The sequence below is a fragment of the Onychostoma macrolepis genome, chromosome 17, assembly GCF_012432095.1.
Source record: "Onychostoma macrolepis isolate SWU-2019 chromosome 17, ASM1243209v1, whole genome shotgun sequence".
Classification (NCBI taxonomy): domain Eukaryota; kingdom Metazoa; phylum Chordata; class Actinopteri; order Cypriniformes; family Cyprinidae; genus Onychostoma; species Onychostoma macrolepis.
The window spans coordinates 13594068-13607680 of NC_081171.1; the positions used below are offsets into that span (position 1 = coordinate 13594068).

Below are 13613 nucleotides of genomic sequence, written 5' to 3' on the forward strand. Positions count from 1 at the left end.
GCGCACCGCTTTCTCCTTCTTTCCAAAGAGCCGTAGCTCCTATGCGTAGCTGGCGCTCCCGTGGCGTCTGCCGTTGCTAAGCAACCATGACCTGCGCTCTTCATGAAGACGCAGAAGTTTCAGCAAAGGATAAATGGATTTCCGGCACCAAATCGCTTGCAGTAGCTCTGCTACTAAATTTGTTTAAAAATGTCTATCCCTGCCTGTACAGCTGATCAGCTGTTCCTCAATCTTCGCTGATCTAAAGACATAAGCAGCGACGTTTTTAATAACTGGCAAGACGCGGGAAAGCCGTGTAAACAGGTTGCCTGCTGTTCGTCCAATCAGAGACTGTGACACCGCAAATATGCAAATAAGAACGTTAACCGGGGTTTAGGAATGTACCGTGTGAAACGTCTGTTAATGAATACCCAGGGTTAATGGTTAACCCCAGGCATAGTATGAGCAGTGTTAAACTGATTACAGATAACCCAGGATTCTGCTTATCCGGGGTTTAGGATGACCCAGGGTTAACAATTTCAAGTGTGAAAAGCCCTATTGACTCTCACATTGCACAGACTGTTTCACATTACCCCGGACTACATTTCCCAGCAGCCATTTCACTATACGCTCACACCTGAGAACTATCACACAATCACACACCCTTGACCCTACATAAACCATGGACTTCCTTAATGTTAGCATGTCTTACCAAGCTATTCTGTTCCTGTTTAGTTCCGGTATTGTTCTGCGGTTATTACTCTCCTAGTTATTACTCTCCTAGTTTTAGCTGCGATACGGAACTTGTTTCTTGTTTTCTAGTCTGTGTTTCCTGGATTTACCCTTGTCTCGCTGTTCGGACTCTGTTTATGCCTCGCCTGGACTATTGCTCATGTTTCCGGATTACCCCTTTTGTCAAGCCCCCTGGATAACGTTCGCTGTCGACTGACTCACGCCTGGTTTTGTATTATTCTTGTATCTCGTCTGCCATACCTGTGTGTTGATGTTTTGACCCTGCTTGTGTTTCTGACCACGTCTTTGTTTAATAAAGCTTACGAATGGATCCGCACGTCTCACGTCTCGTTCGCCCCGTTACAATAACCACTTTATTTGTGCTAAAAATGTTATGTTGTTGCAATTACATTCCATGATACCTCTCTAAGGTATGGCGGGAACATCCATATTTTGTTACAAATGCAATCTCTGAAACTCAATTAAATATGTATTTTAAAACAAAATGTAACTAACAGTGCACAAATTGTTTACCCTACAGAATACAAACATGCAAACATGATGAATTATTTGTATTTAAAGTTTATTTCAACTGTTGTAAAGTAGAGGGTCACCACTTGCTACCACAAATGAAGAATGACCCATATAACATTAAGTAACGTTGTCCAGAGACTTGTTTGCGTTATTTAAGCATTTTGTTTATTTGTAAGGCTGCTTTGTTTGATTTTACGTTGAAGTTTTTAATGGTGAGTTTTTTTTTTTTGTAATCAGGCTCTCAAAAATTATATAAAAATTGATTTAGATTTATCGAGCAACATATCGGTTATCGGCTTTCATTGATAAAGAATTATTGGTTATCGGTATCGGCCAAAATGTTCATATCGATGCATCCTTATTAAAATATCTTTGAATTAAATAAAATGAAATGTCTACGTAGACTTGCATATCATAACTTAATGTGTTAAAATTGCATACCACATGCTCATGCCAGTTTTTGATTGCAAATATTAATAAAGTTTTACCTCGTTGATTGTATAGCTACAGTAGGCCTGTCTATCAATCTTTTTTTTGTGGTTTTTTTATTGTATTTTTAATTGTCCTGGTATGCACACATTCATTAGCTTAAGGCTATTTTATCTTTGAGCACTTTTTCTACAGTCCGTTATGTCCTTTTTGTTTTCTTATGCGGTGTGATGAATAATCTTTTGTAAGGGGGACAGAAAAACTTTAATATAATAATATTAGCTGTTAAATGCATACCATGCAATTCTTTTTATGGGGTGCCAACTTCACGGAGGTGTTCAGCCAGCTAACACGGTGCTCATTACAGACTGGTAGAACGTCTTCGTGGGATCGCTGGTGCTGTTCAAAACAATGCCACGTATACATGCACTGTGCAAGTTCCACCTTTATGCTGTGCTTTCTTGACACTGGAATATAAATTCTCCAGGGCATCTTTGGTCCAATTGTCTACAAACCAAGAAAAAAAATGGATGATGAGAGATCGAAACATGATTAAAATCCCCGAAGGCAGTATTTGGGGTTTCTATGAAGAGAATGCACTAATATAAAAGTCATTTTGCTTTGTTTATGTGCAGATTGCATATTCATGCTTTGAGGAGAATATTAACGTACATAAACTAATGTTTCCTAGTGTTTAGGAGCCACATGGGTTTGTATATAACATCTTGCTTTTGAAAGCATAGACAAAATATGGTAACAAGTGTCTGTTCAATGGATACAAAACTAAATGACTTTAAATCATGCATGCATACTAATTTAATTAGCAATGGAATGTGGAATAGTGAGAAGAAAGACTTACAAATTAGTCATATTCCTTATAATATCTGATTAAGAGAGGTTTAGCAACTGCCATGCCGTTTGAATGTTTATTTGATAACTGAATTAAGTGAATTATATTTATATATATATGACATGAAAAGAGGATGTTTGTAAATAAAGACTACTGTAGTAAGTTTTAAAAATAAAATACTATTTCAGTCTTTCTACTTAAAAATTTCATGTTTAATTCAATGTGTTATACTTTTTGTTTCCATCCTACATGATCCGCAGGAACGACAGTTAGCAGAAGCTAGAGATTATGGTATATAAAGTTTTAAATATGGATATTTTTCTTACACAAATGCATCGATTCACTTTAGAAGGCCTTTATTAACCTCCCAGAGTCATGTGGAGCACTTTTTATTTTGGATGGATGCACTTTTTTTTTTTTGCTTCTAAATCCCGACCACTATTCATTGCCATTATAAAACTTGCCAGGATCTTTTAAAAAAAAAATATATATATATAACTCCAATTGTATTTGTCTGAAAGAAGAAAGTCATATACACCTTAGATGGCTCGAGGGTGAGTAAATCATGGGGTAATTTTCATTTTTGAGTGAACTATCCCTTTAAGTATTGAAAAATGCATTGCAATTAAATTTATAATCAAGATTTTCACATGTGCTTTAGTGTGCTTTAAGATTATTAAAACAATTTTTTAAAATCTACTTTAAAACTTTTAATTTGTCATTTTTACAAAGTGCATTTTTCAAATATACTTAAAGAAATGGTCATGAAAGTGTTCTCTCTTTATATACACTTAAGTGGCATTTTTAAAAGAAATATCTAAGTACAACTTAAAAATAATACTTTTAAGATATGAAATACACTATAAGTGCACATTTGAAACAAATAAGCTCACTTTTTCAGAAGTGGCATGAGGTGGTAGTGTTAAAACCTTCTTCATGTGAAAGAAGCTGACAGCACTATAGTTTATCAACATTAGCAGTCGGAACCTCCTCTCTATAACTTCCCTTATTTACCATGTAAATATAGTATTGAGGCATAACAGCAGGCAGTTGTCTATACTGATTATTACAGAGATGGCAAAATCACTTGTTTTTCTTCTGGCGTCCCTTCTGTTCTGTTCAGGTGAGATTTGCTCTTGTATTCAGTGTAAAATTAACTCTTTCCTAGTAACAAATTATAACCCAGGATTCCAAATGTTAAAAAACCCTGAAGATCTCAACCATAATAGGCAAATTAGTTTTTTTTTTTAATTAATGAGGGTAAGCTTTAGAGTCAAGTTTTTAATGAACTTTTAACTTTTCACAGATTTTTTTTTTTTCATCATTAGCAATTTTTAAATGTAGTATTTTCCCACAGTTCTTTTAAATGTTATTTCATTCTTATTTAATATCAGTTTATATAAACATTTAATATTTAGACAACAATAACAAACAATGTACATTGTATTATACAACATGAGGAATTTTTTATGGCATATGCAAATAAACTGAATTGTTGCCATGCCAATTCCTATAACATTCATCTAGTGTTCCCTAATATGAATGTAATTGTCATACTTCCCCTTCTGTACCAGTTTTAACATATTGTGATGTTCAGGCATTTCAGATGTTCAGATGGGAATGTCTCAGCACTTTGACCATCCGAATCCTGCAAGGGAGATGGAGTTCAGTTATCATGACAAAGCAATGGAGAACAAACAGGTTAAACAAAGTGTATTCACTTACTCAGAGGAAAAATGCAAAATACAAATTTCTTTCCATTAACAGTATTGTTCTGTCTCCCTTTATCTCTCCCTCAGTTTATATTTTGTCGTGCTTGTAAGACCATCCTTAGAAAAGTGATACAATTTGTTGGAAAAACAGTTTCAAAGGTTTGTAAAACATATTTGCATGTTAAGCATACTAGTTAAGAGTTAAATGTTTTCCCTTGTTCTTGATTTCTTCTCATCTTTTCGCAGGAGGAGATAAATCGGCAGCTTGATAGAATTTGTGGAAAAATACGAATAAGGGGTTGTAAAAGTTTTTTGCAGAAATATAAAAATAAACTGGTCATTTATCTGCTCTCTGGAGACAAAGCAGGGACCATCTGTATCAAATTAAAACTGTGCAAACAGATGGACATGCAAACAATATAGTAATGTGAATGCTTCAAGCGTAGAATTGCATTGTCATTTATGTTATAATTTGTTACACGACAATAAAATTAAAGCTCAATAATAATCAGTTCTGGTGAGTTGTTTTCAGTTTTCTTGGAATAACCAAGAGTGTCCCCTACAGGTGATTTTGGAGCAAATATCAAAATATGCTTTTATAGTTAATGTTTTTATAGTTATAACAGTGTGTGTGTTTGTGTGTGTGTGTGTGGGGGGTATTTGTGGTTTACGGGACACAAATTTGTTTAATGACATGGTATGACAGAGGTATTACAATTTAAAGGTGGTTTATGAGGACACTGCCTATGTCCCCGTAATTCAAAAGGCTTAAAAAACATACTAAATGGTGTTTTTTTGAAAATCTAAAAATGCACAAAGTTTCCTGTAAGGGGTAGGTTTAGGTGTAGGGTTGGTGTAGGGCAATAGCACATACAGTTTGTACAGTATAAAAACCATTACGCCTGTGGAGAGTCCCAGTAAACCACAAATACCAGCATGTGTGTATGTGTGTGACTGATACAGTGAACACATTTGTTAAATACTGACCAAGAGAAAATCACTTCAGTTTCACCACCAGTTCACTACATGTACATTTTAAGAAATATGTGATATGGTAAAAACACATTGAAAAATATGCAGAATTCCAGTCTTATAAAATTATTTAAAAAAATGTTAAATTCTTGACAGATGATAAAGCAATGATGTGGAGAGTCATTTCTTAAAAAATGTATTTAATTTAGTGACACTAAACATTTCACCAGGTTAAAAAGATTGTGGTATTTGTAAAAAATCTAGAATTAGAATCATTAAATCATAATCATAAAGAGAAAAAAGTTCTTTATTAGCCAAATCAGAACTTAAATATGACTGAACATATGGTACTACAAATGGACCTGAAAGGAACATTCATCCTAAATCACCAAATGTTTAGGAACTATTAATCACTTCCACTTCAATCAACTGCACACCAGAGGGAAAATGATCTGTTCTCACTGAGTTTATGCTTATCAGCCGCTTTCCACTATAGAAGAACTGTTCCAGGAGTTAAGTTAGCAGCTCTTTGTAGCTGTAGTTTAACACTTAATGATTGATAGGGATAGCATGCTTCTCCGGTACTTTTAGAATTTAAAATTGAAAAAAGATTAATCTACCGTTTTATATGTTACTGCAATGGATGCACTTCTTGTATTGTTTTGTCCACTGGATTCATCGCTTCTGCTGCATTTTTCTTTTGTTAATTGCTTGCTAAAAGAAAAACAGTAAATAAAGCTATTCTAAAAGTAAAAAACAAATGCCTGTCTAACAGAGCAACAAAAAAGCGGCCGTTTAGCACTGTGGTGTTGTGGGATTGCTTAACTTTATTGTCAGCACCTTACAGGACATGAGTAAGCACTTTAACTTTCCAGGTGAAAAAAACAGCTAACACATTTTCAGTCATCCAAAAAAAAAAGTGCATATTTTAAGTGCAGGTTTTCTTATATTCTCTTTATGATATAGGCCTAAACACTGTCACACATGCAAGAATTGTCATCCTAATCAGTGACTTCAAATGCAGGATTTCATGAACTTTCATAAGACATACACATACTTACAACAGTCTCACATATTTTACTTAGCTTTTTGACACTGGTCAGGCTGTTCTTGTGGCTTTTCTTAGAGAAGGGTATAGAGAGAGACACTGAGAGAGAGAGAGAGAGAGAGAGAGGCTGGCGAGCTAAAGAAAACAAATTGGAAAGTGAGAAAGAAATCAGTACTTGATGATTTTAAAAGTATCTGAAACCATGTTACCAATCGTATATTTGGTTTTTCTGTTCTCTTGCTCAGGTAAGATACAACTGCACTATTCCTAAAAATATTAGGTCTGTGTAAATTCTTTGATTTTTATACTGTGTCGTCATTCAGTTTATGTGAATTAAAATGTTAGTTTCTTGAAAAGCCCTAGCAAAGAGTAAAAATGAAGCGCTTTCTGTTTGGTGGGATCCAGAGATGCCTTCACATTCTGAAAGCTTAAACGGTTTGATGGACGGCTATGGAAATGATCTACCGGTATGTACAACACTGTGCCATTCTACTCATTCATTAATATGGCCATTTAGCTTAAGACTCACAAGATGTCGTTCAAATCACTGAATATAATTTTTCTGATTTTTTTGACCTCATTCCCCATGTCTCACATTCAGAAAGTTCGGCCGAACATCATCTTCTGTTGTGTGTGCCAAGAGGCTATAAAGCGGGCTAAGGCGACAGTCTATCAACAGATGACACAGGTAACATTCAGCTGTATACTAACAGTTTATTATAATATAAAGCAGGATCATCATGGCATTTACACAGTTATAATGATGAGTCAGAATAACGATTCACAACAATAAAAACCTTACTTTACAATAAGTGAGAAAATGCTCAAAAGTCATATCTTAATCTGGTGTAAAGTTTGTGTTTAGCCACTTTAAACATTACAGTAAATGAGTATTATAAGATAATAGTGAGAAGTAGTAACATCAATGTGAATTTAATCACTCAACAGCTTGTGTCACGGAAGGGCATTTCAATTACATTTGTGAAAGACAATTGTTTAAAAAAAAAAAAGACTTATAATGATTTTAAAAAAGGTAAGAAATAAAATGGACAGTGAAACATAGTTTTGCCTAACAAAAGTTGTCTTTTTTCTAAATTCTGAATCCTAAAGTTTTATTCTGTTCATTTTTCCTGTTCTTTTACAGAAGATAAACCATGTCTGTTACAAATTCATAGAGGCTTTTCGAAAGATCTGCCTTCAGCGTGCAGTGAGATATCGGGACATCATACTGCACAAGCTCTTCCCTGGTGGGAGTCCAAGGGGCACATGTTTGAAGATAAAGTTATGTTAGTAACAACTGTGACAATGGCTGTTGAAGGGATACTTTTACATTGACTGTTACTAGCTCATTTTAAATGTGTTTTTACATTAACAAATCTGTTTTTCATTCTTTGGGAGAAAATATTTAAGTGTTAGTTGATATCAATCCACTGCCATGTGTATTTGTAATTTAAGTGTGTATATACATGACATAATGTTTCCTAAAATGAGACCTTTGGGTCTACTGTTTTTATTTCTGCTTTTCAGCAAATCAATAAAACCTGCGGCAAATCGATATGGTTTTTACGTTCCCTCTGCTGTTCTATAGCCAATGGATACAAAAATGCAGTAATGAGGGTGCTTTTTCCTGGACGTACTATTATGGGCACCTGCAGAGTGCTGAGGTTATGTGACCGCAGAAATGATAAGATCAAAAAATGCAGTTAATCAGAAATGCCTTTAAAATGTTCTAATAGATGGATGTTTATTGTACTGAAGATTGTGTTTTTGGGGGGGTCCTCTGTAAGGTGTAAGATTGTGGTGATTTACATCAAATACTCATTAAAAATCAAATAATTTTCATGTGATTTTCTCATTAGGGTTGTTTTCTGTTGACAGTAATAAAAGACATTTTGTTTGTTCATAAAAGTTGTTGTCTCTCATTTCGTAAAGACATACCAAACAGATATTGTTTGAGCTCCAATAATTCATGCCATAGTAGCCAAATGATTTGTAAAGAGGGTACAGTACACATCTGTAAAAAAAAAAAAATCTATGCAAAATTCTGTGACTTTTTTTGTTTTCACTGTAAAAGTGATAAACTGACTTAACTTAAAAAAATTGAGGAAACCCGTTGCCTTAAATTTTTTAAGTAAATCATAATTTAAAAAATAAGTTATTTGAATTGTCAAGTTCACTTAACTTTAAAAAAAAAAAATTATTATGTACTTAATAATTTTAAGGCAACGGGTTTCCTCAATTTTTTTAAGTTAAGTCAACTTTCACTTTTTACAGTGTTGTTTTACACTTTAAACTTGATCATTTTGTTTCCTCATCATTCTCAGTCACACAGTTCCACTTTGGGTATTGAACATTATGTTGAGTTATTTAAAAGAATAGTTCCCATTAAAATTATAGTATTATTTTATACTGTAATTTACTGTTAGGGAACACTACTGTAAAACACATTTTGAACACTGTTGAAGCTTCTGACCTTGAAATTTAGCACTAAACAGACAGGATTGCAGTTTTCAGACAAATTAGGTTCATTATACTACAAGGAATTTGACTCAGATTGCAAACAGGCTAATATAATAATAGTGTTCTGCATCTGAATACTTTTGTAACATCATAAGAACATATGGAGTGTTGGTCCCGGGTTAGATGTGGGTTTAACTGACTTTGCTTCACACTTGCATTTAACAGCTTTGTCTTTGCTCACATCAGCAAAACCAAAGACAAAAAAAAAAAAAAAAAGTGCACTGTCACTTTGAAATAAACAAATAGAAAAAAGGAATTACAATGTATCTGTCCTTTATTTTTGGATTATTCATGATTCTCTTTGGTAAGATATTAGAAATGTTTTAGCACTTGTTTGGCACATATTCACTTGATCTTGTCAAAAAATGTTGAGTTTTAGTGGGATGCTAAACCAGGATTGCATTTAGTCAGAATGTAACGATTATAATGTAGTTTATATGAAATTATATTTTGTGCAGCTGCTGCTGAGAGTTCTCCATATGAGGCCATTAATGATACTCGACAGGCAGTCACCTCCCAAGACAATGAGGACGATACTTGTAATCCTTCCAAGGTAATATCTGTGAATATGTTGTCGTCTTTAAATCTTTATCATGTTTAAAAAGTAAAATGTTGCACACAATATGGTCGGTTAGTGTGCATACATTCCTCTTGATCACGACCCTTTATTATTTTTTTTATTTGCATCTAATTGTAATCTCTCTTTCTAGATGGCCATAAAATGTTGTATATGTTTGAATACACTAGCGAAATATTTACCCATAATAAATGCACTGATTGACAAGGTACATTTTTACTTATTTTTTGCATTTTTAATTCCTGAATCTCAATATTTGTGCATTTTAGTTATATATTTATTCAAAAACGGATGGGAGATAATGTTTATAATGCGATTTTCTAAGCCATCCTTGGAAATATCATGTTACTAGTCATATTATGGTCACAGTTCTATTATTAATTTTCTCTGTGAAACTGTTCACAGTAAATGATGTACTGATTTAAGTTTACTTTATTAAAACCATCTTATTCTCTGTTTCCCCACTCAGAAAATAAACGCTATATGCCGTGCCAACAAATTGCTCTGGGCACCATGTAAAATACTTGCCAAAAAGATTAAAAAAAAGGTTTTCAAAGGATTTTTCCCAGGACTATCCCCTCGCAAATCCTGCGTCAAGTACAAAATGTGCTAATTCTGGGATTGATTAAACCTATAACAAGTCAATCAAAGTACCAGCTCTTTAGATAAGATTGCTCACTTGTATGTTTTGGCAGAAGCATGAGCTAATAAATGTTTGAATGCAAAAGTGGCATGAGCAGGTGATTCATTCTGTATTTTTTTATTTTAATTTTTTTGAAAACACATCTAAAATACACTTACATTAAGAGAAAAGGATTTAATGTCATTTAGTGATTTAATATCTCTAAACCAGTTTTAATTCAATACATCAAAAATCAATTAATCAATTCAAGAATTCAGGAACAATATTACTGATGGTTAGGTGAACTGAAGAGACAGTCAGTGTAGAAAATGCTGACAGGAGCTCTTAGGAACACACTTTGACACTTTGGTCCACCCACAGTGGCTTTGGTGCCTTGAACATCAGCACTCCAAAACACTTGCATAGACATTTATTATCTTCAGCGTTCTTCGTAACTGTGAAGAAGAGGAGCACAGACAAACACAAGAGAGATATAGAGTGTGAAAAGTATCACTTCAACTGAAAATCGTCTGAAATCTTGAAGAAAGCGGATGTGTTTTAGCTAAGCATCTTATTAAGTAGAGGATTTGAAGAATAATGTCGCCTGTTGTTCATTTTGGACTGCTTGTCGCATGCTCAGGTGAGTTTGAAGAACTAATTGAATTCAACTTAGATTTTTTTCTTTGGCTTGTTCATTGATTTGCATTTACTCAATTATTAGAATCATATTCATCAAATTCTGTTCACAAGTGTCATCTGTTTTTGTGGTTCAGTTATTGTTGGGTGTAGCAGCATAACTAACAAGGCACAATGGAAAAGCATGCTGGAGAGAAAAAGCTGAACCTTCCCGAAGAATTCAAAATGAGTCATGAATTGAACATAGAGGTAAACTGATGCGCAATGTAATGCAATAAATTAAAAGTTAATTATATCAAATTTTTCCCTTGCATTTCTCACATTTGAACTATCCTCAGAACTCTGAGATGAATGCCATTATGTGCTGGATTTGCAAGAAGTCAATTCATGAGATCAAGGGTGTGATTCTCCATGAGATTAAAAAGGTAAACTAAAACTTCTAGCCTATATTTTACTTGAAAAGGCCTACCCATCTTTAATTAAATGTTTTTCTTTCAGGAAATACAGGCAGTGTGCAAAGCAATGAAAATCCTTGAACACATCTGTGAGCACAATGCTTACAAATACCAATTCATGATACTTCATCTACTGTTTCCTGGTAATAGCGAACAAACCTGTCACCATTTGAGCATGTGTAAATAAATCAATGTATTGCTCTGTCGTGATGATCCAAATTATTTTCCACATAGTTTACTAAATAAGCCTGCATGCCGTCTGTTTGATGTTGCTATACTTTTTTTCCAATGCAGTTAGTGCGGTGTTATTTTTATTGTGTGCATTATATAACAATCATAAGCAAAATCTAATAACCAACAAAGATGCAATAAATTTGTTTTTTGGAATATTTACTGCTTTTGTTCATTAACCCCTTAAATAATAAAACTTGGGTTTTATTTGCATTTGCTGAAAAATGTATTTATACTCACTAAAAATAATTGGGTTAAAAATGACCCAACAGATAACCCAATGGTGGGTTACTATAGCACCTACCTAATGTTGGGTTATTTTAACCCAATGGATTGGGTAATAAGTTTTACCCAATGCATTGGGTTATAAAATAACTAATTTGTTGGGTTATTTGGCCAAAATGTTTTAAAATGCTTTAACCATCCTGGTATTATTATTATTATCATTATAATCATCATCATCATTATTATTGCTATGTAAATAAATAATAATGTACAGCATACAAATATATGGAAAATGCTTTATTTCCATTACATTAAAAGTTGCAAATACTTCTATTAAATTAAATGACTGGTTGAAATTGTGTTATTATTTCCTTATCACATTAGGTTATATGCAATTGTTTCAGTTTACAAGATAAATATAAATTCACAAACAAACAGAACAAAGCTAGTACAGACAATGCAATTACAGTTGCAAAAGGTTTGGTATACTCAATGTTCAAAATGTAAAATAATTTAAAGCATGTATCAACTGCTTGTAAAAAAGACGGCCTTGCTTCAATGCCATTTCTCCCACAATAATGAAGGCTTGATTATGAGGGAATTGCCTTGGTTGCTCCTCCTCCTCCAAATACAGAATGAAATTTGTTCCGACCCTTAAACAGAAATTTAAAATGGTAAATATGCACACATACATCGGATCAAATAATACCCAAAAATGTTTTGTCATAAATGATGCACTTACCCACTTTGTATGGCAATGAAGGAGGATATCGGGCAGGGTTTTACTGCAACTTTAATGCAATCTCCAAGACCAACTTAAATAGAAAAAAAACAATGGGTTAATCTCCAAACAAGAATGGGGAAGGGGGATCTTTTCTAAGCCATGGTAGCAGTTTTTCATTTGATTTCTTACTGTTGTAATAATGGATTAATGTCTGTTATATATCAATTTGATTAGCCGTGTGTTACAAGAGTTGTGTTTGTATCATTGTAGACAGGTGTGCGAATTTTTGAACTCTTTCTGCATGTTACATTGTTAAACTAGTGGGTGGTAATGTGAGTGTATCAATGACATACTGAATGAAATTTAAGTTATGTAAAAGCTATATCACTCGTAATTGTGCTGTTAGACTCTATATCAGCAGGCTGTGGTTATCTGTGGCCTCATACATGATCTAGAGTCTAATGCCAAATTCACACTATAAAGATGGCACAAAAGCACTTCTGAAAGTGGCATTTATGTGTCTTTACAATACTGTTTAATGCCTCTCAGGGCATAAATGCATTTACAGAATTACAAGTGCATACTCAGATTATGAAACGGGTCAGAGCTGGAATTTAGTTTACCTTTTATGCTGCATTGCATCTATACAGAGAATTTTGAGCTGGCACAGGCAGCCTTAAAGGAGAAGTCCACTTCCAGAATACAAATTAAGTACAAAGAAATTACGTTTATTGAGGAAAACAATCCTGGATTTTTCTCCATATAGTGGACTTCTATGGTGGCCAACAGGTTGAAGGTCCAAATTGCAGTTTGAATGCAGCTTCAAAGGGCTCTACACAATCCCAGCCGAACAATAAGAATAATTTTTCTTAAAAAAAATAACATTTATCTACTTTTTAACCACAAATGCTTGTCTTACACTAGCTCTGTGATGCGCATGTATGTCTTCATGCATTACGTAATCATGTTGAAAAAAGGTCACGTGTGGTTAGTTCTTCATGTGTGTACTCTGGTTCAAAAAGTTAGGGTAGGGTGAAAAACTCCATCTCATTTTCTCCTCCAAATTCAAAATCGTTCAACATTGTTGTTTTACCTTTTTTGTAAAGGGCATTTGATTTTCTTTGCACGTTCACTTTGTAAACACTGGGTCGGTACTTCCACCAATGTCATGCATGTGTGATTATGTAATGTGTGAGGTTGCGCTAGTTCAAGACGAGCATTTGTGGTTAAAAAGTATATAAATGTTTATTGTTTTAAGAAAATGACTGATCATTTCGCTAGACAAGACCCTTATTCCTTGGCTGGGATCATGTAGAGCCCTTTGAAGCTGCACCTAAACTGTAGTTTGGACCTTCATACCATTGGCC

General features: G+C 34.0%; 1 protein-coding gene and 2 long non-coding RNA genes across 3 annotated transcripts; 2 read left to right on the plus strand and 1 right to left on the minus strand.

Annotated features, from left to right (window-relative positions):
* Positions 1–1791: 1791 nt before the first annotated feature.
* Positions 1792–5887, minus strand: LOC131523599 (uncharacterized). Its single transcript, XR_009266811.1, has 3 exons — positions 5829–5887; positions 4096–4172; positions 1792–2181 (listed from the first exon to the last, which is right to left on the minus strand). It is a non-coding gene; the product is annotated as an uncharacterized LOC131523599 (long non-coding RNA).
* On the plus strand, positions 3500–4747 carry LOC131523598 (antimicrobial peptide NK-lysin). Its single transcript, XM_058750100.1, has 4 exons — positions 3500–3647; positions 4122–4225; positions 4324–4395; positions 4483–4747. Exons 1-4 carry the CDS (start codon positions 3599–3601, stop codon positions 4657–4659), a joined length of 402 nt encoding a protein of 133 aa, XP_058606083.1. The 5' UTR covers positions 3500–3598; the 3' UTR covers positions 4660–4747.
* A 3082-nt stretch (positions 5888–8969) lies between the features above and the next one.
* Positions 8970–11246, plus strand: LOC131523064 (uncharacterized). The gene is made up of 7 exons (XR_009266700.1): positions 8970–9080; positions 9235–9329; positions 9487–9561; positions 9823–10615; positions 10749–10860; positions 10950–11036; positions 11110–11246. It is a non-coding gene; the product is annotated as an uncharacterized LOC131523064 (long non-coding RNA).
* The last annotated feature ends 2367 nt before the right edge of the window (positions 11247–13613 follow it).